The 26,912-nt window shown below is 38.5% G+C and overlaps 2 protein-coding genes across 9 annotated transcripts; one reads left to right on the top strand and one right to left on the bottom strand.

Moving 5' to 3' along the window:
* Nucleotides 1-505: 505 nt before the first annotated feature.
* Nucleotides 506-13,716, bottom strand: LOC147178458 (membrane cofactor protein-like). 6 transcript variants are annotated; one of them, XR_015093995.1, is made up of 14 exons: nt 13,569-13,716; nt 12,494-12,584; nt 12,232-12,420; nt 9,060-9,159; nt 7,750-7,826; nt 7,495-7,674; nt 7,240-7,419; nt 5,710-5,754; nt 4,509-4,559; nt 4,308-4,328; nt 4,160-4,210; nt 2,793-2,877; nt 1,357-2,601; nt 506-1,167 (listed from the first exon to the last, which is right to left on the bottom strand). XR_015093995.1 is itself a non-coding variant. In XM_086067395.1 (14 exons), the coding sequence occupies exons 1-14, from the start codon at nt 13,662-13,664 to the stop codon at nt 1,125-1,127; spliced, it is 1,266 nt and encodes a 421-aa protein (XP_085923521.1). In that variant the 5' UTR covers nt 13,665-13,699; the 3' UTR covers nt 506-1,124. The 6 variants fall into 6 exon arrangements, 5 of the variants coding, with proteins under 5 accessions (XP_085923521.1, XP_085923524.1, XP_085923523.1 ...); XM_086067395.1 differs by having other exon boundaries at nt 1,357-1,413; nt 13,569-13,699; XM_086067398.1 differs by having other exon boundaries at nt 506-2,601.
* LOC147178457 (tyrosine-protein phosphatase non-receptor type 22-like) lies at nt 13,266-26,865 on the top strand. Of its 3 annotated transcripts, XM_086067393.1 has the most exons (22): nt 13,266-13,702; nt 17,229-17,465; nt 18,500-18,608; nt 18,853-18,929; nt 19,055-19,150; nt 20,876-20,914; nt 21,017-21,088; nt 21,198-21,257; nt 21,392-21,534; nt 22,474-22,540; nt 22,651-22,728; nt 22,810-22,896; nt 22,966-23,236; nt 23,345-23,443; nt 23,772-23,849; nt 24,821-24,957; nt 25,028-25,055; nt 25,399-25,455; nt 25,929-26,041; nt 26,120-26,150; nt 26,286-26,354; nt 26,447-26,865. In XM_086067393.1, the coding sequence occupies exons 2-22, from the start codon at nt 17,364-17,366 to the stop codon at nt 26,506-26,508; spliced, it is 1,875 nt and encodes a 624-aa protein (XP_085923519.1). In that variant the 5' UTR covers nt 13,266-13,702; nt 17,229-17,363; the 3' UTR covers nt 26,509-26,865. The 3 variants fall into 3 exon arrangements, with proteins under 3 accessions (XP_085923519.1, XP_085923520.1, XP_085923518.1); XM_086067392.1 differs by having other exon boundaries at nt 13,268-13,702; nt 22,966-23,443; XM_086067394.1 differs by lacking the exon at nt 17,229-17,465 and having other exon boundaries at nt 22,966-23,443.
* The last annotated feature ends 47 nt before the right edge of the window (nt 26,866-26,912 follow it).

Raw genomic sequence — 26,912 nt, 5'->3', positions numbered from 1 at the left:
ATTACATTTGCATGTGATGTCTGAAATCTAGTGACAGTGACCACATAAATTGAGAAGTTGGCATTACTACCATAAGGTGGCGCTATGTATATAGTTTCCGATAACAGTAGCGTGTTCACAATTATCTCTTAACTTTTAGTATCACACTATGTCGGTTTTTAATTAATTTTTTTGCCCAACAGCGTTTAGAACACTTTACATAGACTTAATCATTTGAAACATATTTCACTCAGTATTTGTCACGCTTAATTCTACCGGTATATTTTCCCCCGTTGAAGTCATGTAAAGATGTCCATTCCTATTTATGTGACGTTACATTATGATTCTTATTGTATCGACAGTGACCAAAGCTGTGCTGGCTGTTTAGTGTTTGATTCACCTTGTAAAGTGTCTCCACACTATAAAAAATAAACAATCATGTAAACGGAACGCAGCAGTTACTGGAACCAGTTTAAAAGCCTATTTTTAAAAAATAAAACATTTTTAAACACACACACCAGAAACGTGATGGCTAGTCTTTTATTTCATTTAACTTACAAAACAATATGAAAGCTGATTTTAAGCCAATAAATATGGAGAAATGTCAATAAGTGCTTAATATTTAAAAAGTGAGTAGTCTATTTACAATACATTCATTTTTATTTTTTTTTAGTCACAGCAAAGCCTTTTTTGGCTGACCAACAGTGAATAATGCAAGTCTTTGGCAGTAAAAACAAAACATATTAGCCACAAGCTAAAACACAAAGTGCATGAAGGCGTCAAGAATCCCATCTCTTCCTCCTCCTCGGAGATCCCATTGGGACTATACTGGGGAAAATCTGACATGCCTGAAGGAAGTGCACATTTGCTTCAAAGCCCTTTGAGTCATGTTCTACTTATCATGGGCGGTTTGGAATTCAATTCGCCATTTAAGGTACACCCATGTTGTACTGCTTGCATTTCAGCGTGCAAGTAGAAAATTGTAAGTACTAAATTATTTGATTTGCAAGTGGGGGAAGGAAACCTATGGTTAAAAAAAAAAGTGCTGGGGAAAAAACAACTCGAGCAAGGTGCTAAGTGCACCATGTTACTGATCAATCATAAGAAACTAATGCAACATCCACTTGACAGACATCGGTTAGTTTTCATCCCATTTCTACCAATGTGCCAGCAGGAGTCCTATGCTTACTGTGAACAAGAAAATAAAAATGAATTAGAACATGTGAAAAATGGTATGCAGCGCTGTGAACGAGGAACAAGTAGGGAAAATCATCTCTAACAATGTTGATACATGATGGACATAACATGCAAGTGCAGTTTGGGGATGAGAAGCACATTTATTTGAACTCAAGCTCTCAGCAGCACCAGATGTCTTACCGAACCACTCCCTCCCCATCTTTGGCAGCCTCATCATTGGAGTGGCCTTTCCGATAGCTGCAATGCAGTAATGACCAATCAACACAAGTGTAAACGTAGGGGCTGGCAAAAGCTGAAAAGGGCTCCCAAAGAAATGAAAACATACCAAAAAGAGGAAGGTATTGCGCCCACTATCGTTAGAAAAATGTGTTCAAATGTCTCGTGAGAACCATGGAACAAAGTCTTGCCTGCCTCAACGTTGTGAAATGCATACGTAAAGTTCTTTAAAATCAGGATTGCCTGATGAGATGATCAACAAGTATGCTTGTGGTCACGTCCTCATGCATGTGTCCACCACATGCCTGACGATTCCCATCGCAACTAAATACAGCAAACGATACACTAGCTTCACTTTTAATTTCAGGCTATCAATTTTAATGAGAATATAGGGATAGACCGATAATCGGCCCGGCAGATAATTGGCGCCGATATTCAGCATTTTATGAATATCAGCATCTGCCTCTTTTTTTGTTTTGATGGCCGCTATAATAAAAACGGTTATTTTTGCTCGGACGGGCGCTTTTCTCCAGTCAGCGGCTGTTGACTCCCTGCAGCATTGGCCCGCCCACAGCACCATCTGATTCGTTGCTCGTGCAGTGCTAACAGCCAATAAGCAGCAATTAGCGCCTATTAGCCCGCGAGCTAATAGCTAACCTAATAGCTGTTTTTTAGCGGCTATTTGGGAGTTATCCCGGGGTTAGCGTGTGGGTGAATGGTTAGCCCGCGAGCTAACAGTTAGCCCGCGAGCTAACAGTTAGCCCGCAAATTAGTGGCTATTTGTGAGTTGGCATTATAGTTAGTGCAAAAGCTGATGGCAAACAAAAAACCTTTAGCATGTTGCAAATCATAAAAGCTGTTTAATAGACATGTGCTTGAAGGCATTAAGACAGTCAAGTGCTGTAGATTTTATTATTATTAAAAATGTTGACACCCTCCCTCCCCCCCTGCAAATGTATATCGGCTACAAAAATTAACGGCTTCCCTGACTACCGATAAAAACATCAGTCTATCTCTAAAAATAAACACTAAATATATTCACTTACAGCCTAAAAAGGCTTTTATTCTACATTCAGCCTACCTCAGGTAAGAGCCAACACTGTTTGCTACTCCAAAATAAGAACCCAACATGCTTTGATCCATTTACACTTAACTTGGAGCTTGAACAACCCAACGTCAAAGTTGCTGTATTCTTACTAGTGCCATCTTCTGTACGCCCATGACGAGAGGTGCGACACCAACATGAAAAGTTAAAACCCACATTACAAAACACGACAGCATCAAAACAAACAAAAAGTAAAAAGGCACCGTGACAACATGAATAGGGTTGTACTAAAAAGCCAGAAAGTGTTCGTGCAAGGGTTAATCTGCATAGGCGGCCGTAGAAAAGATCAGTTTACCCAGTTTTGCGCTTTTTCTTGATGAATGCAAGGCCTCCACAGTAATAGCATCCAACGAGAATAATGGCAACTAGTGCCAAGAAGACTTTGATGAGCAGGGAGAAAACAAAAAAGTTGGAGTAATTAAGGCAACAAATACGACATTGAACATACATTGAACTGAAAACAATATCCAGCTGTATACTGTAGGTCACATTGGAATCACAACCATATGTGCATATTCCTTCTCGGGTTCATTATTTACTGTACACTTTTTCTTGCACCTGCATATTCAGTACTTCTGTAGATCCGGCTACCAGTCTCTCAAGAATGAATGGTTTGGATTCTAAGGCAACCAAATTGTATACCATTGTGCGGAGGTGCATATTGTTGGAAGAACCTTTAAGTTAGTGGTGCTAAAAACATTTACAGTGCACATTACTGTAGAGTAATGCAATGTTAACTCATAATAAGAACAATCGAGAAAAATTAGTGACATGACCATTTAGATGTTGGCAGGGACTTCAACATTCTTCAAAGTTATTACTGCACTCAATAGAGTTTGACAATATACTTTAAAAAATTGTACACGTGGCAACTTCCCTTTTTGTTCTTGTAAATCAAAGCTTATATAATACGTGCACACGCCTCACGAGATTTCGCATGCATTTGAACTCATTCACTGCCATTGACGCCTATATACGTAAAAAAAATTCATTTGAACAATTTTTTATTAGTTTAACATTTTTTTCCACTTTTGTTGACAAGAGTATGAAAACCTAGAATTTGATATTTTAATTTTAGAACAGATATAAAATGTGAGTTAACTAGTGAAGTCGTGCGACTCATTACAATGACAAATTTCAATCGCCTGACGGCCCTAATTTTTAACCATCTTTTCTTAAAAAAAAAAAAAGAAAATCGTAAAAGATATTTTTTTCTTTTTTTAAAGAAAAGATAATTAAAAGTTAGGTGCGTCAGGTGATACATTTTTAATTGAAATTAATCGCATGACACAATTAATCACACATTTTATATCGGTTGTAAATGTGCAATAAAAAAAAATCTAGGTTTTCATAACCTTGTTAACAAAAGTGGGAAAAAAATGTAAACTCATAGAAATAGTTCAAATAAATTTTTTACGTATACAGGCGTCAATGGCAGTGAATGAGTTAATGAAGTTCATTTATCATGTTTGGTATAATCGCAAATTCACTTTAGAATATGCACATCAGAGAGACCCCAAGTAAGTTATGTAACAAAACACTTAATGGCCAAATGTGACACAGGGAGGAAACACATTATGTCCTGACATATACAAAATAACAGAACCTTGTTGAAATAAAAGAATACTGTTTTTGTAGTTATCGCAGGAAATTAACACTCACCTGCAAGAGTAATACCCAGATACATCCCCAAATGATTACCACTGCCACCATCTAAAAGAAAAAGGAAAAAAAGTCAGAAATGTGTCAAACAGCAGTTTATCAATAAGTTAAACTTAAAGGATTTTATTCAGAAGACATTAGTACTTACTGTCATCTGGTTTAGGAGAAGCTGAAATGGACACAATATGCATGTTACACAACATAGATTGAAACAAGATTTATATACTGACTCAATGTTTAGTGCATGTCCAAACGCAAGTGCTTTAATTTCAAGGATTGAAGAAAGTACAAGAAAAATGAGCCAATAGAAACCTCAGTATTGCTTTTTGTGCCACATGAAGACACATACCTGGTGTTGTCTCTTTGTCAACAGGTGTTGTGGTCGTAGGACTTTCTATTCCTATAAAAGCGTTGTTGTTTTTTTAAATAAGTATTTTACTGATTTCTAATAAAATTTCTGTCAATACACACTGCTAAAAAAAATTTTTTTAATTAAGTGTTCCCCTCAATTGTTTAGATTTTTTGAGCAGTAAATATATAGATAGCATATACATTGCAAAAGAAAAAAAATGAAGGGAACACTTTGTTCCTTTAATTTTTTTGAGCAATATATTATAGACAGGGGTGGGCAAACTCGGTCCTCGAGGGCCGGAGCTCTGCAGGTTTTGGATGTATCCCTCTTCCAACAAGCTGATTCCAATCAACAGGATAATGGACTCTTTGTACAAATTCACTACTTCCGGAACTCAATACCACTCCTTCATTTCCTGTCTTTCATTATTGGACAAACTCATTAATCCAGGTGTGCCTGACCTCAGTAACCACAACGACAATAGCCAATCATGAAGGACAGGAAATGAAAGAGTGGTACTGAGTTCAGGAAGTAGTGGATTTGTGCAAAGAGCCCATTATCAGGCTTATGCAGAGCTTGCTGATAAGCTGATCATATATCAGATGTGTTGGAGAAGGGAAACATCCAAAACCTGCAGGACTCCGGCCCTCGAAGACCGAGTATAGACAGACTCCAATGCAAAAATCTGTTCCAAGTCCCTGTAAAGCACACGTCAAGATCCGGTCCTCGAGGGCCCGAGTCCTGCATGTTTTCGACCATGAATGATAAGGATAACTATTAGGCTCCTGCAGAGCTTGCTGATGATCTTAAACATGAATCAGCTGTGTTGAACGTGGGAAACCTCTACAACATGCAGGACTCAAGTTCTTGAGGACCAGACGTTGGCTACGTTCACACTGCAGGGTGTGATGCCCAATTCAGATTTTGTGTTAAATCCGATCTTTTTCTTCTTCTTTATTTTTTTATAAATCGGAATTGAACTGCAGTGTGAACGCAGGCTAAGACACCACCGCTAAAAGCGAAGGCAAAAATGTGTTCTAAATTTGAGACAACCGAGAAGAGTGTTAACAACACTGCCAAAATGTAATGATTATAAAAATTAAACAAGCAAATAAATAAAATGGCCATATATTTCTAATCAAAAAAACAACAATTATCTGCTCTCAAACGCTGTGGGTATGTCCATGTAGACACATACCTGTTGTTGTCTTTTTGTCAACAGTGGTCGTAGGAGTTTGTATTCCTGTAGAAGCAAAGAGAGAGGTTGTGTTATTACCTAAGCAACAAGCCACTCCACCGCATTTTTTTTTTTTAAATAAGTATTTTACTGATTTATAGTAGGAAAATTCCCGAAGCATCCATTTTTCAGTGGATTCAATGGACATACCCATAGCGTTTGAGAGCAGAGAAAATGTGTTTTTGTTTCTCCCTCCCAACACAATTTTGAAGCCTTATTAGAAATATAAGGCCATTTTTTTATGTTCAGTAATCATTCAATTTTGGCAGGATTGTTAACAACACTCTCCTCGGTTGAACACATTTTTGTTTTCACTTTACAGGGACTTGAACACATTTTTGCATTGGCGTTTGTCTATAATATCGAGCATCTTTCTAGTTGATGTCTTGGCATGTTGTCAGCAATTAACCCTTTAAATCTCTTAATTCTGCCTCTGGGAATCATCACCCAACCATGGTGAAGGGGTTTGTATGTCCCAATGATGGAGTAGGTGTGGACATGCTTATTTGCCCCCCCCCCCCCCCCCCCCGTAATAGAAACACATACCAGATCACCAGATAAAGCTAGTTTTCTGTTTCCCAATCTCCAACTAATAACGGGAGAATACTCGTTCCCGTGGAGACATCAACCATACCTCTTATCAGACAAAAGGAGGGACGGGTCTTTCCACACGCGAATGTTCGGAACAAGTGTGTGTGTTGATATTGATGTTAGTCTAAAAAAAAAATAATTATGCCCGTGCCCGCTGATTCACAAACACAACTTCAAAAATGGAATTGAATATTTCCAAATGATGATGATGATGCACACAAATAAAATAACGTGTAAATCATAATATATTTGTGGATCTGAAAAACGTGAAGATCAGGGATAGTTTGGTATGAATCTTTTTTTGGGGGGGCCAAATCTGTCCCCATATTATAAGAGGTCGCTCCTATGAGTTGAACAAAAAAATGTTTACACAAAATTAGGTGAAAAATACACTAAATATAGGGAGCTGTAATATCCAACCTGTCCAACTTGCACATTTATTTTATGATGTCCCTTTTCATCAAAGTGAGATATGAATTCACAAATTATTTATAGATAAAGGTTACTTTTATCACTATCTTGCGAGCATGGAGGCCCTCAGGGAAAGTAGGCATGTGTTTAGTCCGCAGAGGCGGTGCGGGGGTGGATCCTAACTCCACATGTCACAGATTGAGTGCCCGCTCGTTTTCTCGGGTTGGGAGGGGCTGGTGCTTGGAGAGCAGGAATGACCTATGATGCTCAGAGATAGGTGAACGGAGGAAAACGCCATTTCTGGGGTGAGGAATTAGCATTTTAACATGGCTAAAAGCTCCCAAAAGTAGATTTTTCATGATACAGACGCTTTTATATTATACAAAATAATTGACCTGTTTTGTAAAGCACTTCTTATTACAATGAAATATTTCATATTCATTTGAGTACGGGATTCCTTTCATGCTGTGGAGCCAGGACATGACTTACGCTGACAAGTTGGCGGTTCCGGTGACCATTGGCTGTTGATTTGACATGTCACGGTGTGATATCCAATCATCTCAAATCCAGAATTACACTGAAACTTCACAAATTCCATGTGCTCATACGGAGGTCGAGCACCTGAAATGACCTGAGCATTTAGAACGTTGAACTCGGGACATTTAACCTCTGTAGGAAAGAAGAAATTATAAGTTTACCGATTATGTTGTTAAAGGAGTGGATGGGTAGTAAGGGTACACTCACTGACACAAACAGGAGGATCAGGTGTGAAATTTCCATCATGGGAACATGATACTGCTTTGGACCCATTGAGGACATAATCTTTCTTACACGTGTACCTTACAACATCTCCATATTTATAGTTGACCTCTTTGGGGCTGAAAGAGCCTTCGGCCAATTCCTGTGGAGGTTTACAGATCACCACTGCAAATGAAAAATATCAACTAGTAAAAAGTCCTCAGCACTGTCATAATTGGTCAAGCAACTGAAGTCAACTACCTTCACATGATGGTGGGTGGCCACTCCACTTCCCATTGGCCAAACAGGTTTGTTGAGTGCTACCAACAATTATGTATCTAATAAGGTAGGAAAACAGGAATTGGAAGGAAATTAGATTCATTATTTGATTGAGCATATAAACATTAAGGGGCTGAAAAAGAATTCAAAGAATGAAAAGGAACATCAATAGTTGTCATAAATCAGCAAAGTTTACATGTTCGAAGAGAGTAGGAAGAAGTACAAGAACGTATCTAGTCCTACCCCATATTACTCATGTCAATACAATAGTAGTAGGTTATTCAATATACGAAAATAAAACAAGTCAAAAATGTCCATCTGGTCGCCAATCGCAGGGCACGTATACAGCAAACAGACTATTTGACACTCACACCAAGTCATAAATTAACCAAATGCATATGTTTTTGGAATGTTGGAGGAAGAATACCGAGGGAAGCAAGCACAGGGAGAACATGCACACATGGGTGTACAGGGGTGGTACGGTAACCAACGTTTTAAACTCTGTAAGAAAGCATTTTAAGTATATACAAGGATGCCAAAGGCACACTGACTGTAAGGCAGGGGTGGACAATTCCGGCCTTTGAGGGCCAGAGTACTACAGGGTTTTGGGGGTTTCCCTCCTCCGACACGCCTGATTCCAATGAACAGGGTCATTATCAGGCTTATTAAGAACTTGCAGATAAGCTGATCATATGAATCAGGTGCGTTGGAGAAGGGAAACATCCTAAACCTGCAGGACTCTGGCTCTCGAGGGCCGAGTTGCCCACCCAAGCCAATATCTGACACTTCCAATCCAGACAAAGTACACGTCCCCGGCTCCAGCACAGTCAGAAAATGTGGACAGTTGCTCACACAGAAGCACATACATGAACATGAACAATGTAGACATCAGATTAATTTATGCATCAGTTCCTTTTACCAGTTATTGGTGATAAGCACCACCTTGCATAAACGTGGGCCATACTGAGAAAAATACAAAACAATTACACTGAAATAAAGAGACTAAAAATCATAGAATTAAGATAGTGGATTCATATATGGAAGGTCTCTCGATACAGCAGCCACTGGTCTGCTGTTGTGTTCACATTTATGTTTGAAGTCACAATTATGACTTTACTGTAACCACGTATTTCAATTAATTTATCTCACAGGGCTAATTAAATATGTGTCTACTACAATACCATTATTTTTAAAAAAAAATCCAGTGTGGCCCTAATATGCCTTCATACAATCAGACAGCAACTCAACAGCCACAAAGTTAACAATGAGTTCTCATACTTCTTAGCTCTTACCCTTTTAAGCAACTGATGCCTAATATGTCACCAAACTGCGACCCCCCTGAAAAATCAAAATCTCCATTGGTCACTGGTTGTGGAGCTTGGCAGTAGATTCCTGGAGAAAAAAAAAATTATAATAGGGATGTAACCAAGGTTCAAAATAACTTTTTTTCTTTGAGAAGCATTTTTGCTAATCAATGAATGAATGAAGCAAAGGTTTAATCAAACAATGAAAATATGACAATGTTTTGAATTGTAGGGCTGTCCATAACATCGTACTGAAAATTTGGATAATATTTGCTTGATTGAAGAGCAATTGTAAATAAAGAGAAAATACAACTTTTTACTTAATGACCAATTGTGACCGGCTCTGGCAAAAGGGTCTTCATGTGTACAAATATGAGGTATTCATATATTCAAATTGTACACTCAATTCCCTTTAAAATGATACATAATACATGGACGTACCTCAAAAATTGGCAAAGTTATAGCAATTTGAATGTTGGCAAGTTGAAATCCCTACTTTTGAGAAAAACGGGTTTAAAGTTTTGGTCCTTGCATCTTTCAAATGTCCAAAGCAACCAGTACCTTAGGAAAAAGATAACCTGACATTTTCAGGAACTGTCAATTCCAATCGCAGGTAAGGCCATCATCTGAGATTTGAACCCTTTAAAACTTTCAAGTTTGACCTCGATGACATCAGCCTCAACTTTGAAGATCACATTAATCTTGCAATTCATCTTCTGAGGCATCAGCCAAAGTTTGGTTAGTTTATTGTTGCTCCTTGTAGTATTTTCTTGCTTAAATGAGGTCATATTACTGCAGTGGGAAATTCGATTTAATAATTTTGTGTGAATTAGAAGATTATTTGCCATTCGGTGTATTCTGTGACAATTAAGTTTATGGATGTTATGTCTGAAATGCATTTAGTTGCATAAAAAATGAAAAAAACAATTTTGACGGTCATTTATAATCAATCATCTGTGAAGTGACATTCGAGGCGAGAAACACCGGGTTATTCGAGGCAGATTTCCGAGACGAATTGCTAGCTAAAGTCGGCTAATAAACATGTTGGCTAACGTCCTAATAATTGCGTATTTTCATACACTTCAACTACAATTTTACCTTTTGTGCTGCTGGGAAATTAAAATAGGCTACGTTCACGCTGCAGGTCTTAATGCTCAATTCCGATTTTTGGGTGAAATACGATTTTTTTGCGTAAGTGTTCACATTACGTATTAATTGCGACCTGTGTCTGTCTGCTGTGTAGACGTAATGCGTCCCCAAAGTGACCCGCATGCGCAGAAGAAGATACGTCACTCACAACGCTGTGTTTGCGGAAGTAAATACGTATGGTCCAGCGTGCCATGGACTTTTATAAGTCCGTTGTCGGGGCTCATATTTTTACCATCTCATATCTACAGAGGAGTGATGCAGGAGGAGGTAAAAATAATATTTTGTGAAAATGAGGCGAGCCTGTTCGAGCGCCTCATCTCACAGAGACCTCTTCTTTTTTTTCTCTCCTAACGACGACGTCACGTCATTGCCGCGCGTAATAAATGAGCCGTCTGCGTGGCTAATATCACCACCACAAATGTCATCTTTATCCTTCATGTTTCAAGTGGGATTAAATTAAAGTCAAATATAAAGTCAAAACTGTTACCCGAAACAACTTTGCCGATTCATGTACGTCTCTCGAGCCGTGCGGACCTTGCTGATGCGTCAAGCATAAATCAAGCTTAATGCCCCCGCCCGCGCATAGCGCATATTGGACTTTTGATGACGTGTAGGTCGGATATATGCGACCTGGCCCTTCAGACTGCGGTCGCATTGCAAAAATTCGGATACGTATCCGATCTAGGACCACATATGAAAGTGACCCAGGTCGGATATGAAAAAAATGACCAATTGAGCCGTTCAGGTCGCATTTGGGCAAAAAAACCCGATCTGGGTCGCATTTGCCTGCAGTGTGAACATAGCCATAGAGACCTCAAGGATGCTATTTTTGGAGAAATCTCAAAATTGACATTTTTGTCCAAACAATCTATTTTTATGATGCATGCGAGACTAATCTCCCCGCCATACCGGAGCGGGTCACCATTTGTTTCCTTTATATATATATATATATATACACAATCTCATCATATTATATCATATCAACGATTCATATTTTTGCATAGCAGCAAAGGCCATTTCAAACACCAATCTACAGCACATTTCAGGTTAAATTTAGCATTTCTTGCATTAAAAAAAAACCCTAGGCATTATTTAATAAAAAGGTATTAACACTCACTTGAGAAGCGAGCATTTCCGCAAGTGACTTACTACAGTAGGTTAAAAGCCGTTTGAGTATAAAACAGCTGACGAAGGAATAAAACAAATATTCCTCATTCTACTATAAGTTTTAGAGTGTTCAAACAATCTCAAGACAGCTTGAAAGGTAACAAACATTTCCTTCATTTATATATTAACATGAATCTCACCGATTGACAGAATGTTAATGTTTTTGCCACGTTTTGGGTCCCCCGCGCGCGTCACACTGGGCCTCTTTGGCAGAGAGCAAGGTCCTAAATTGTTGCAACCATTACATGCCATGGTGGTTGCCTTGCTTTTTAATCTGGAAGGCTACCACACGTGTCATCATCCCACGCCATCAACTGAATAGCGTCGCTTCCCCCTCACACTTCCTGCCCATATGTGACGCAAGTGCGTGCTGCCCGCTCACTGTTTTTCTTTTCAACGTGTTTATATGGAGGTGCAAAATGCAAATTATTTCGAACCTTGGGTGTAATAATAAATACATGAATAAATAAATATTTTATTTGAAAAACTGATTTTGATTTAAGAGATGCGAGTGCATCAAATTGAACTGAATTGTCCCACTTTAATCATTCACATTGTAAAATGACAAGTAACTCATTACATCATATACCCTCTCAAACTAAGCATTAAGTTTTTCAAATTGAAACATGATCCCACTGAATTGAACCGAATCTTTCCACTTTGAAAATGTCAACTGTCCTTGGGTTGGACTTTATCACACTTCCTGTATCGAAATGCTTATCGAACCATCCTTTAGTGTAGAAATGCACACCCCTAATTAACAAGCTGGTTAAATATACAGGATTTTTACATCAGAACACAGTCATAACAATTATTTAAAATTAAATAAAACAAAACGACTCACTATCGCATTCAAGTGTCACAGGACTCCAGACACCAGCTGTACAGGTGATGAACAGAGCCCCAAACTTCGCAGTGTAACCCACAGCACAGGCAAGAGCAGCTTTGCTCCCATCTGGAAATGTATCGCTAAGAATATCAGCGCCCTTTAGGTTCATGTTGGCACCTAAAGTAGGACTGGAACAGTCTTGAGCTGTAATTGCAAAATACGAAAAGGTGAGAACGATGCCAACACGAGAGCCCTCCAACACTCAAACGCCACTCACCTTGAGCAACCACGGAAAGGCCAAGATAGAACGGTAGCAGAAACAAGGAGGAGACATCCATGGTTGGATCAGGCAAAGCAATGACAAATACCTGGTAAACAATAAGGAATGAATATGCTAATTAGCAGTCTTAACATTTTAGTTGACAAAAGTATTGGTATAAAGAAAACCAACAAGAGAAAATGAGAGAATACTAAATGAAATACCCCAACCTTTTTTTGTTTAAAAAGGCCACGAATATGTGTAGAGGACTGCACTAAAAATGCCTCCACACCAAACCCGCCTTATTTTCTAAATGGACACAATGTTGGAACAGGAAAAAAAAATAATTCCTAAGGAAGCCCATTCCCAGCCAGTTAAAATGAATAACATAAAAATACATTTAAAAATAAATAATATACTTTTTCCTCCTGTTAAAAAAGCCCATCGATAGGATTTTTTTATTTATTTTTTTTAAAGCAGGAAACTTTAGTTGCGATCTTGGTAAAGCTCAGAAACTCGCAGGAAAATGATGCAACTGATATAATCGAGCCCCATTTCAGATATGTGTGTCATTACTTTTGTGTGCATTTTAGATTAACTACATACAGAACATACACACACGGAAGCTAATGTTCCTTTTGGGTTGAAATATACGATGCGGACACTCATGAATGATAAGGGCAGACGTCATTGCCTGACAGTTTATTGACAAAATTATTACTTGGACCATCAAGACCTACGGCAGAAAGCTATCAGATGTACCAGCTAGCTAGGTAGCTAGAAGCTCCGTGGGCACTGCCCATTTAAATGTCCAACACCCGGGAGAGATGTACTGTATCACGTTTACTAATATGTATTGAACATCACACTGTGGTGTAGTGAATGTTTCTTCGGAACTGCCAATCTAGCACAAGGTTGCGTTTGTAGCATGTTGTCAGTTAGCAAAACATTAACTAACGTTCAGGTTTGTAGGCGCCATGTTAGTACGGTACACCCAACGTCGGTGAGCTAACTACTTGAAGACTTGGCCTAAACAAAAACAAAAAAAACAAACAAACCGTACAAAAGACAATGTGAGGATTATTTAACTCACCCGAAGGTCATCCCCGATCGGAAATGCCGCATTCAAGATGGTGAATTTACGTCCCAAAATTGTTGACAGGAAAAGGCGTGCCAGGCTGCCAGCCATATACACCACATGACTCAACCGACTCCACCCGGCTTCTTGTAAGTACAGTACAACTAACAGTGTCAAATTTAGAACACGCTCTATTCTCATCTCATTCATTTAATACACAGTAAATAAAACAACAACATTTACAGACAGCAAATTGCTAACTGTAGCACATTTAAGGAGAAATACAGTTCACAGTTGTAAAGCAGTTAAGACAGCTTGATCGTGTACAAGCAGAAATGGACTCCGTTGGTTAAAATCGACTGGACTGATTACTGATGGGTATAATGACTGTACTAGTATGATCACTGAGGCCTGAGGGCAATCCATTTTCGCAGACTGATTTTTTCTAGTTTCGGCAAAATGTACAAAACAATAGTGAAGCGTGCTGTATATGTATTTATGAATCATCTTTCCAAAATTCTGGAAAATCACTCCAGTGGCTAACCTGGTGTACAGTACATCATGTAAAAAGACTGTGGTCAGGCCAGCCTCCACTCGAAAAGACGAAGTCAAGCCAGCCGCCCCAACGATTGTTAAAACTGCATTACGGTAACATGCAGACATGCCACTGCGTTGACCACCTTCAAAATAACAGCTGCTCAACACCCGGTTTAGGACTTAAAACAAAACAAAAAATATTCAAAATTCAAAATGTGTTATCCCAGAAACAGACCAGTTCTAAGAGACCATCCCAACTCCTTTGAAAATAGAAATTTAGGCCATTATCGCTGATTTAAAAAACAAAAAAACAAAAAAGCAACTGCAATTGTGTCAAATCCCACTGAGCAAGCAGACGTAGAAACAACATATTTTCTACGTAATGGTCATCCGTAGAAAGACGTCACATTTAGGTGCAGATTGCAATATCAGATTACGTAATTTCATCAACGTCATTTCAATGAAGATTAGTGACATACATAAAAAAAACGTCAGTGAAAATTTGAAATCGGGTGCAAAACAGGTCGTGTGAGCGTCCTTTTGGCGCTTTATATAGATCAAGTTGTAGGCCTATATTCATTATTTAAAATGACTGAAATAATAGTGCGAAATCATGCATTAAAATCCTCAATAAAGAAATAAAAATATAGCGTACTAATCCAGTTTGTTACATAGGTTTATTTTTTAAAGCCATATGTGTGCTGTCGGATGGTTCGATCCAGATGAATGGCACCGTGCCCTCCACTTCTTTGCCCTCCTCCTCCCACATTGCTATAGCATACATCTGAAAAGGAGAACATATGAAGAGGTGAATAATTACTTGACCAAAGTATCTTGAAACATGTAAACAGTGGTAACAAGCAGTGGCGTCGGTGCGTGGCTAGCTATAGACAATCACATTTTATTTTACATTTAGGTCCTGCGACCCTTGTGAGGACTAAGCGGTTAAGAAAATGGATGGATGTTTTTTTTGTTTTTTTTAAGTGTTGCTTAATGGGTGTAATTTCTGCGATGGGGTACAAATGACAAATTCATAAAACACAGTTGCATTGCCATGTCATTTGAGTAACTACCACATTAAAAATTGCGATGTTAGGTTTTATTGATAATAATAATTATTATACCTTTTTATTTATTTATTTTTCACAAGAAGCGTGTCACATTTATTTTGGATGAAACCCAAATGTACAATTATCCCTACTGACACTAGAGGTCATCCAAGGGTACTGAATGAAGCTTCGGGTAGTGAACCATTTTATGACACAGTGGTTCAAAAAAGGTTCAGAGCTTCGGAAAGACTCGTTTTACCATCACTATCAGCAGGTCCTCCTGCCATTGACAATGCTAGTGGCAGATCACAATACAGCATTGAAACGAAAAGTATAAATGTGGCTATAAGAAAATAACAGGGGCATCTTAATGCAACTTACCTTGAGCAGATCAGCAAGACCACTTCCTGAATGCACATATGGGAGAGTCTAGAGAGGTGGAGCCTATATATACACCAAACGCAGGATAGAATGAATTTCCACATATGCGTCGAAACGTAAACTTTCGAGTCCAAAAAAATAACAATAACATACAAATTCGTATATATATTTTCATTAACTAAAAAATTAAATTAAAATAAAAACACAAATAATGCAGCGTATGTGATACTGTTTTTTGTGCTCATGTACAAACCTACAAACATGGTGAGTATGGTACGTCATATCAACGTCCATATTAAGGCCATGGTTAGACGTCATATATCAACCTATTTTGGTGGTTAAATGGACGTAGAAATGCAGTCCACGACCGGCCGACGCGATAGGACATGATCTGGAGGTCCAATGGACGTCGGATGTTTAGTGGGATGGTTTCTGATCTTTGTTCATGAATCATTTTTGCGTTTTTCTGAGCTTTCCGAGCATTCCGAGCTAATGTCACGAGCCAAACGAGCGGTCAACTAGGTGAAATGAATTATTGGACTTTGGATCCTTGTAATATGATTTGTGAGGATTATTTTGACTTAAAATTTTGATTAAATGTCATTTGACAACTATAAGAATCTGACTGGTTTGTATGATAGTCGCCTGGAAAAAGCAGTACGCCATTTGTTTTCATCGTATACAAATGGCATTTGCATTGCGTTGTATTGACAATTCCGAGCTTTCACCAAAAGTCAAAATGGCGGTCTTATGCTACATTCAAGGTGGGTTTGAAGTCGGATTTGTCCCACTGGGAGTTTCCTATTTCCGCCCTTAAAGCGTTTGAGGCAACAAAAATGGCTGATTCCGATAAATTCTTTGTTGTACTGGTTAACGCAGTCATTTCAAATCACGTGTCACGTAAACATATGTACAGTGCAACCTCAGAGTTTGAACGTCTCGGAACTCGTACAATTCGGACTTCAAACATAAAATCTGAGTAAAAAAATGCAAGGAGTAGTAGTACTGTTAGTAGTCTAACAATATGCCCAATGTAAAATACACAAACTCAGCACTGAACTAAAACTAGCATTAACATAGCATTTATCATCCACTGATGCCATCACACCACAACAGGTATTTTTATTGTTTAAATACTGTAAATGTAAAACAAACATAAATAGAAATAAAAATAGGAATTTTCTGTTTTTGGAGCTTGGGAACGAATTAATTGCATTTACATTATTTCCTATTGAAAAACAATTTTCGGAGGTTGAACAATTTGGACTTTGAACACTTTGCAGGAACGAATTCTGTTCAAACTCCCAAGCACCACTGTATTGGATTTACATTTGCCTCGAACAGTTTGAAGCCTCTAACCATAAATATTCTATGCTCTATCCAAATGGTTTTACATGTCTCCCTCCTACAACACAGCTGAATCAAATGATCAACTCATCAACAATCTCTCAGAAGCTTGATAATGATCCTGATTATAGTGAGATACACAAGTAGTGAATTAGTTAGCGCTTCCAGAGAATCAAAGGCTATCACTGCCTCTCTGACATCCATTCATTCAGTATCTTCAGCATACATCCAAACCCATGCATTCCTGCACTCCTCTTGCGTGCACCTCAATGGGGTTTCAATGTTTCCCTCTATAATACAGTGTGCACCGAGTGACTTTAGGACCCAGTGAGACAAACTGTGAACTTCCTTGTTCTTTCAGCCTAGTTCCTTGATGTGAAAACTGCAATAAAAAAAGTGCAGCAGTGACAGGAGACCTTGCCTTAGTGCCTTAGTGCCCTTTGAGTCTCACACCTGTGGATCGGTGTCCTAACACGAAAGGTGACCTAAAGCTGTTATGGACAGAGAGCACGCAGTCATGGATCAGCAGCAGACCTGTATAGTGAGAAGCTTGCTCGCCAAATTGGATAGACAAGACAACGAGGACAAGGAGTTTGTGGTGAGTCTGGTGTTGCACTACATTATTTCAATACAGCCTATAGCAAATTTGTGTTCTCTGAAGGAAGTGTAAGATGAGTGACTTCAGAGAAGAAAACGCCACTGTGCTTCCTCTTCAATGTTGTTCAATGGCAGAACATGAACGGAAGAAAGACCACCTAGATGTTTTGCTTTCAGTTACACAGATTGACAATGTGTCATCATCTCCTTTTCATGGCGGCCACCGTGGACAAAATGGGATGGTCGTGAAACAGCGTGGGCTTTTTTGGCAAACGTCCCCCAAAATTTCATGGCAGTCACTGTGCTGATGAGAAACATAGTCAGTGGTAGTAAAACATAAACGCAACTAAACATGACCGCTTAACAGGGTGTAACGGCCGTGGGACGAGTTTCACGTTGGCAGTGAGGTCTCAGATGAAAAGTGGCAACTTGTAAACTTGTAGCTTTGCGAGAGTGGACGTCATGGTGAATTTGTTGATATGACAATAACAATGAAGCGGTCTGTATCAGAGAGTGAGAGCAGAATTTACAGAGCAACATAAAATGTGTAGTAGACATCGAGTCGACAGAAATCATTATCACCGAGCTGCTGCCATGGGAACAAGTCACACGCCAGAGTCGTAAGATGGCACTCTGCTGTCATGACGCCGCATCTCGACCCCTCCAGAGGAAAATCAACCGCGCTTACGTCAACTTCATTTTCATCAAATTCAAGTTCATTTACAGACTCTGTGGATCTGAGAGAAGAGGCCGGCCAACACAAGGGCCAGTGTCTTCACAAATCTTGGCAAACATGCTCGGTCTAGTGATATTATAAATCTTTCCGAAGGTAGAATACAAGTGGAAGTCCTCGGTTTGTACATGTCTGCTTTGTAGTAATATGAGTCAGCGATTCTGAGCTTGTGCTGATGATTCATATCCTACACCGTCCACAATTTTATCATATTCCTACCACATACAGAACAAATAATAATGCAAGAATACAAAGTGTTTCAAGCTAACAGTTTGTTGAAAGTTGATTTTTTTTCCCCACAGAGGTTGAGAAACCAGTCAATTAAGTATCGCGATGACAAGACCTACCCCAGCCAATCAGCAGAAACTCAGGAAAACATGAAGAAGAACAGATACAAGGACATTCTCCCGTGTAAGCTTCATTCAAAGGAAATACATGAACAATAAAGGACAATTAAATAATTCACGTTATTTTGCTTCACTATGTCAAAAAACAAAACCTATCACTTTTACCTTATTTATTCACATATTCCGGACAAAGATAAAACGACCAAAGCCACAATAGTTGAACATAATTGGCCCTACTTCATGTTAACAGAGCTGCCCTTGACTTGTTCGTTTTGCCTGATATTGTTGTTCAATAACATCTCTCGTAGTTGACCACAGCAGAGTGAAGCTCACATTGACCACCTCTAAAGATGACACTGACTACATTAATGCAAGTTTCATCAAGGTAAGCAAAATTACAGTATCGGAGTAAAATGAATGAGTTCATATTTTAATATATATTATAGGTATATTTGAAGATGTGACTATAATGGTGTGTGTATGGGTGTGTGTGTGCGCGTGCGTGGGCAGGGAGTGACAGGCGCTAAGGCTTACATTGCTACTCAGGGTCCACTCCATCACACCGTGCTGGACTTCATGAGGATGCTGTGGGAGTATGACATAAAAGTACGAGCCACTTAATTGCTGCGTAGACACATCAATATACTGATTTGTTTCACCTTCCATTACTTAAATAAACATTGAATTAAAGGCCTAATACATTTTTCTCTCAGATCTCATCCACAGTTGCCATCTGATTTACAATATTATATATTGTGAGTAGAATTTTTGGCAATAACGATTGTCAACATTTTTAGAGGGAGTAAAGTGCTGACAATAAGCAATATTAAAAATGGCACGCAGGAGAGCGCAGACCTCCTGCAAGTCCAAACAAACCAAAACATGTCCAAACAGATCATGGCGTGCCAGACGGTAGTGTTTTACTTTGGTCCTGTAGGTGGCAGTAAAGGTGAAAGTTGATGCCTACTGCCACGTTCAACAACTTGTCCACCTTTAAGTAGAATGTAGTTTAGTTTGCTATGGAGGTAAATTTGGTGCAAAACTAACTTGTGCAAAAAATTTGTACCTGTAGAAAAAAGTCTAAATTTGTATCTGTAAAAGTCGTGATTTGTATCTGTAAAAAAAATGTGTGCCTGTAAAAAAAAATTTGTGTCTGTAAAATAAATTTGTACCTGTAAAAAAAAAATGTGTATGTGTAAAACAAATTTGTATCTGTAAAAACAAATTTGTACCTGTAAAAGTCATGATTTGTATCTGTACAAAAATTTTTTGTACCTGTACAAAAAGTATAAATTTGTATCTGTAAAAGTTGCGATTTGTACCTGTAGAAATGACAACTTGTAGTCAAAGAAGTCGCCACTAGGAGTCACAAGTGGTTTTTCTGCTGCTGTTCAGTGACGTGAGTTTTGCCCCATTTGTCGCGCTACAAATGGAGCAAAACTAATTTGTACTTGTAGAGCGCCGTGATTTGTACTTGTAAAGAAGGGGGCGGGCTCTGGTGTAATGAAGGGTTGTTTTGACCAATCAAGTGAGAAGGATTTGAGCGGATTGGAGCGCAACCTCATTGGTTTAGCGAACGACGGTGGCGGGACTCGCGGAAGGATACAAGCAGGACACATCGTCGCCAACCAACATACATATTAAGAATACTTCTTAATATGTATGTTGAGGAAGAATACTTCAGTATTCTTAATATGTATGTTGAGGAAGAATACTTCAGTCGACTGAAGTATTCTTAATATGTATGTTGGTTGGCGACGATGTGTCCTGCTTGTATCCTTCCGCGAGTCCCGCCATCCTAGTGGCGACTTCTTTGACTACAAGTTGTCATTTCTACAGGTACAAATCGCAACTTTTACAGATACAAATTTATACTTTTTGTACAGGTACAAATTTTTTTTTGTACAGATACAAATCATGACTTTTACAGGTACAAATTTGTTTTTACAGATACAAATTTGTTTTACACATACACATTTTTTTTTTACAGGTACAAATTTCTTTTACAGACACAATTTTTTTTTTTACAGGCACACATTTTTTTTACAGATACAAATCACGACTTTTACAGATACAAATTTAGACTTTTTTCTACAGGTACAAATTTTTTGCACAAGTTAGTTTTGCACCAAATTTACCTCCATAGTTTGCACTTTAATCCAGTTCCTCATCACGTGGTCACTTCTTGGCCTTGTGGAAAGTTTTGTGGAAATTAAATCAGTTTGGTAGTTTTTGCTAACTAACTGTGAAACTAGCTCACATACAATTAAAGCACTCAAATGCATGAACTGTAATCTCCACCATCACATTATTTATTTTTGTTTTCTTTAGGTTATAGTCATGGCCTGCCGAGAATTTGAGATGGGAAAGGTAAAAAAAAAAAAAAAATTGAAAAAGATTCCCAATGGTTTAAACATTTGTCTGTTTTGTTTTTGTTTTTCAAAATTTGTGGTTATTTTCTTTTCTTTGCAGAAAAAGTGTGAGCGTTATTGGCCACAAAAGGAGGAGAAGTCATTTGTATGTGGGCCCTTCACTACGGACTGCGTGAGTATTCTACTTCTGATGGCTACGGCCAGTCCTTCGAATATCTCACCAAACAAAAGGCGAAGAATAAAACTGAGGGTGCCCTGTTGTTGTTGTTTTTTTTGTGTAGGATTTTGAAGAAGACAAAGGAGCCTATCTGACAAGGACATTAAGATTGACATATAACAATGCAAGTGATGATAACAAACACTCGATGTCTGGTCCTCATAATCCACATTTGTCTTTAATTTGTCTTTAATGTTGCCGATATGTTCTGAATAATACTGGCCGTGTTTTTGTCTTGTGTGTCTTAACTTTCTCCAGTGTCAGCGAACATTGAAACAGTTGCACTATGTTAACTGGCCAGACCACGGAGTGCCAGATTTTATTCCTTCCATTTTGGACATGGTGGAGGAGATGCGCACCTACCAGTCCCACGATGACATCCCGATGTGCATCCACTGCAGGTAAGCTTACATTTCTCCAGCAACATTACCTTCAAGTGGTGATGGGAAAAACATTAGACCTTCTGTTCAGTTTCAATTATTCTTCATGATCTACATTTTTGGTTCACTGTTTTATTGTGTTGATTTTGATGAGGTTGAAGGCGCTGAGATATTGAAAGTTTTTCAACTTCACTTTTCGCAACGAGCACAATTCATTAGACTGCACAGGTGCGCATATTGTTGTGGTTGGTTGGTGTTCTTATGATGCATGTCTATTCTCAGCTTCAGCTGTAAAGACCCTCCTATATCACAAAGACAGGAAACCAATAACCTACTGTGTTTCCCCTCGGGGTTCACCCCCTACATTAGAACTGTTTAAAGCCTACATGAGTATTTTGTGCAAGTTAACAGTTATTAGAAGTATATCGCATCAACGCTTGCTCAAAAAGAGAATACACCCACTCATTTATTTTACGCAGGTGCTATTTAAAGAAATACAAAATCTATGAGTAAAATAAAAGCGTCTTTGCAACACAGGAAAACGGACTTCTCTTATGGCTCAAAAGAGATCATATACTTTCCATTTTGTGGAGTTTAAAACATGCCCGACACTGCAGATCGGTAGTCATTCCTGATCAGACAAACTCGAGAAAAAGCAATACAAGTACCGATTTATGAATTAATTTCATTTGTTGAGTTGTACAAAGGAGGACATGGTATGGGGGTTGCCTTCAATCTGTTATTATTATTTATTTATTGTTAGCTGTTTGAACATTAAAAAGACCAGGGACTTCATATACCGTACTTACTGTATGCAAGATTGACAAAAATGGTTCTAGAAGCTAAGCCGAGAAAAGGCATCCACTGCAACTGATACATTATTTGTTTTATTTTATAACTGAAAGATGTTCCACGTCATTAAGATATGTTGAGTGTCGCTTCTGGCTGCTGTGGTTTCAGTGCCGGATGTGGCAGAACAGGAGTGCTTTGCGTTATCGATTATACTTGGAACCTCCTCAAGAAAGGGGTAAGAAATATCGCCCAGCCCTTTCTTTATTTAACCATTAAAGACGAGACAAGAATTGCATTGAGCTTGTTGTTTGCTTGCTTTTTTTTTTTTTTTTTTTTTTTTTTTAGATGATCACTCCAGATTTTAATTTATGTGACTTAGTTCATACCATGAGAACCCAAAGGCCATCTGTGGTTCAAACCAAGGTAGCTTCCTTATATTTCTGTCATCTGCATCTGTCATATTTTTGTAAATTCATCTCTTGTGTTGTGTTTTGCCCGCCTTAGGAACAGTATGAATTAGTCTACAGGATCATCAGGCTACTGTTTGAGAGATACTCGCAGTCCATGGATGAACAGAGCACCAAAAATGAGGTGAGTTAAAAAAAAAAAAAAATCTTCCAGCAGGATTTCTGACTCGTATTATTTTATCCGACAACCAAGGTAACGATGGGAGCATCTACGAGGGAGCAAGATATTGCAAGTCGTCAGCTACAACTCCACAGCATCTGTGATGAGGACACGGACAACATACCACAGAAAGAGACAATGTTGCCCTCTGCTCCAGAAGGTGGCTTCACACAAAGTAATGATCACCCGGAGCAACCACGGCCACTTTATGGAGCCCAAACAACCCATCAGGAAGGACGTAGAACTTCACCGAAAGGGGTCCAGACTGATCAAGAAGTGGCTGCAGTGGAGAACATACATCATGGTGACGACATTCCTTCGCCGAATCCTCAGGCTTCACCCACTGCGGCGCCCGCCGTCTGTCTGATGGTGGAGGACCCCTACTTCAACACCCCTCTGTTTTACAATGCAGAACATTTGAGGAAGCGATGGACAGTTGGTCCGATCCTCAGCAGTGGCTCATTGTCTCCGAATGAACACACACTCCAGTCGGACTCAACTGTCGCCACAGGTGAGTGCTCACATCCTGTGTTTCGTCTCACATGAAGCCAGCGCATTCTACAAGGATGTAACCTAACTCCCTCATCAATACTATCCCAACACAGTTCCAACATTTCAGAGATTATTGTCTCACTTCATAGCAATGATTTAATGGATTTGGAATGATAGACTACAGTCAATTCTTACAGGCTCAATTTCTTCCCTCTGGCAGGCGCTATAGATTGAACACAGGATCCAATACAATTACATTTAAAATGAAGGGACATCATTCATGTTACGCTGCTGTCAACAAATGTAGTAACTTTTGTTGTTGTTGTTAAATGTTCTGATTTCAATAGGAGCTCATACCGATGTAGACATACCTCCACCTCTGCCCCAACGGACCCCTGAATCCTATCAACTAGCTGTTGACACAGGTTGGTATAATCAGCTGGCCAAGCATCTCCATCCACCCATCAATTTCAATGTCATCATTTCCTAAAAATGTAAGAACGCATGAAAATCGATTAAAATTTGCACTTAACTTAAAATCCCAAATTTTGTATTCATTTCACCAATTATTTAATAAAAAAATATATATATATTTTTGGGGAAATTATGACATTATAGGTACTAGTCCCTGTAGTTAGTTTAACACTAAATAAATCAACTCTGTCATATAACTCCAACACTTAAATCAGTTAAAAATACATTTTAGGGGGAGAAATAAACTCTGAAACATTTAACACCAACATTTTAGCACTTCAGTTTTTGCTGTGAATATATAAAACAGTCTAGATTTTCCAAACACAAAATGCAGAACTTTGCTCTAAAAATTAACATTTTATCCATCAAGTTTTACATGATCAGATTTGTGTGGGTGGGGGATTTTTTAAGACCCACCTAAAAATGTAATAAAACCCCAATAATGTAATGAGGTATTACATTATCGATAAAAATGTTATTGTTGTTACAATATTAGTCATTTTTATCACATTTATTTATTTTTTATTATTATTACATTCCATATTACTGGCTGGCACAAGCACAGAGAACATGCAAACTCTTCACAGAAAGGCCCGAGCTGACATAATCTTGCACCTACAAAATGTTTTTCTATTTTCAATTTATTATCACAGAAACCTCGACTTATTATACCTTTGTATATTAACAGATAAGACATAACCTGTGTGTGTGATGTGTTTCGCTGGTGTCTGTATTTAAACTGTGCCTTTGCAAAGACAATTATGCTCAACTGTGCCTAATAATACGTTTATGATTGCAGTTGTAGTTTGGAGTGGTCTTGAGCTGTACTGCTCTTGAATTTGATATCGTTATATCGTGCTAGTGGCTATAATGTTGCGGCTGGTGAGTGTGTTAAATGATGAAATTGTTTTGGGCCACGCAGCTCCTGTCGCCAGTAAGCCAGAAATCACACCAGCTGCAAGCCTGAACAGAATCGGGACGTCCTCAGAGTGGTCAGGTGTTTCAAAGCTGGTCGGCGATTCATTTGAGAGAGAGGCAAAGCCATGGGTGAGAAGTAAGGTAAGTGTAACGTGCCCTTGCCATCTTATATCGAGGCACCCTAAACATAGTGCTCTCTTTTCTTTTGCAGAGTTTGAAAGCAAACATGACTTTCACAGGTAAGATTGGGTTCACTTCCTATCATTTAGTTCATCTTCCACAAAGTCAAATTTTTCATCAAAGTCAGCTGAGATAAGAAGTATACAAACATGGATAGATGGATGTAACAGCTAATGTGCTGCAAATTTATCATCCTAGTTGAGGCCATTGCTCATGAATTAGTAGTGAAGAAAACAAGCCAAATGATTGATAAGACTCGTGCATCCAATAATAAGTAGATGACTGACCAAACAGTTTTCATAAAGCTAACCCATGAAATGATTCATATCTTATGCATCCAATCGATGCCCATCATGAAGTCAATCCGTAATTGGTTTTGTTGATCGTTGCGTTTCTTTTTAGAGCCACTGACTCCAGCGTGGCTGTCACCCACACCTCCTGTTGCTGAGGGAGGAAGTGGTGAGTAGATTCAGTCTTTAACTCATTCACTGCCATTGACTGCTATAGACGTCAAAAAATCATGTGAACTATTTCTATTAGTTTAACATTTTTTTCCCATTTAATTTCATTTTTTATGAAAACCTAGATTTTTTTATTGTACATTTATAACAGATATAAAATTATCATGTGATTAATTACGATTAAACTAGGGCCGTCAGGCGATTAATTTTTTTAAATTGTAATTATCACATGACTTCACTAGTTAACTAACAATTAATCAAAATTTTTATATCTGTCCTAAATATACAATAAATGTTTTCTAGGTTTTCATACTCTTGTTAGCAAAAGTGGGAAAAAAATGTTAAACTAATAGAAATAGTTTATAGTCTATAGCCGTGAATGGCAGTGAATGAGTTAAAGGAGCTGCACACCAGAGAACCTAGTCGCCATGCGCATGCTTACAAAAACCAGCTCTGCTTCTTCCTTATCAGCACAAGTCGGAGGGTGCCATGTGAGCCAAAAGGCCTCGCTCGCCGATGGCGGGATGTCAATGTCAGGAGACAAATCAGAAAAAAGCAATGAGAAGGGCCCATCCTGCAAAAAGGTAATATTAAAAAAATTAAATAAAAATCTGTATCTAAATCTTACATGCTGGCTTATTGGATGCTTTTGTCTCCTTCAGAGTCTGAAATTGTTCAGAGACAAGCAGAAAAGTAAGTAAATTTGTGTCCTATCATAAAACACAAAAATGATCTCAGTGAAAAGACTGAAATATGTTTAAAAATAAATAAATAAATAAATAATAATAATATATATATATATATTTTTCCAACCCATCACATTCTCAGTAAAGCCAGCAACTCCGGGTCTACTTCCATCATCGACAAAGGGAGTCGTAACCTCCCTGTTTAAATTTGGTAAGCTCCCACCATCTTCTTAATCATCATACCTATATCTAATTGGCTCATTTCAGCGCAAAACCTTTCATGTTTTATTCTGCTTCCCGCAGGATGTGGGAACAGGGTAGGGAAGCCAAAAGGACCCAGGAGTTATCCACACAGCTGGTTCTAAAAATATGTTCCTCTCCCCAAGTCAAGTCCTCGAAAACAGTGACGTATCATTAATGGACACTTAGAACCACCTGGTGGACATTTGATGAAGTGCACTTCTATTAGATTTATTAAAAAAAAAAAAAAAAGGATCAGGACATTCCTTGGTAATAACTTGATGTGAATGTACTGTTTGAGTCTCCACCAGTGGATGTTTTCCCCTTTTCTGTCAGTGTTCCACCAGCACACCATTTTCTTTTCCCTTTCTTATAACTTTACTTGGGTTGCATTTTGGATCACCTTCAATAAATCTTTTTAAAGTGTTGAGAATGTTGGTCTGAGTTCATGAGGTACATTAAAAACATTTTTTGCACACTCAGCTCATTCATTTGTGCATGGTTGTTTTTTGGCTTTCTGAAGAATTTG

Source organism: Leptonotus elevatus, chromosome 2 (genome assembly GCF_054856555.1).
Source record: "Leptonotus elevatus isolate MCC_2025b chromosome 2, RoL_Lele_1.0, whole genome shotgun sequence".
Classification (NCBI taxonomy): Eukaryota; Metazoa; Chordata; class Actinopteri; order Syngnathiformes; family Syngnathidae; genus Leptonotus; species Leptonotus elevatus.
The sequence above is the reverse complement of the archived record's forward strand: the minus strand, read 5'-3'. Positions and strand labels throughout refer to the sequence as shown.

Bases quoted from the DNA above. Each gene is read 5' to 3' on its own strand.
- LOC147178458 (XM_086067395.1), bottom strand. From the start codon at position 13,664: ATGGCTGGCAGCCTGGCACGCCTTTTCCTGTCAACAATTTTGGGACGT. The intron at 7,827-9,059 runs GTAAGAGCTAAG...CTACCTTATTAG, and splicing joins GGCATCAGTTGCTTAAAAGG to ATACATAATTGTTGGTAGCA. The intron at 1,414-2,792 runs GTAAACTGATCT...ACTGCATTGCAG, and splicing joins AAGAAAAAGCGCAAAACTGG to CTATCGGAAAGGCCACTCCA.
- LOC147178457 (XM_086067392.1), top strand. From the start codon at position 17,364: ATGGACAGAGAGCACGCAGTCATGGATCAGCAGCAGACCTGTATAGTG. The intron at 22,541-22,650 runs GTAAGAAATATC...TTTTTTTTTTAG, and splicing joins GGAACCTCCTCAAGAAAGGG to ATGATCACTCCAGATTTTAA. The intron at 26,042-26,119 runs GTAATATTAAAA...TGTCTCCTTCAG, and splicing joins AGGGCCCATCCTGCAAAAAG to AGTCTGAAATTGTTCAGAGA.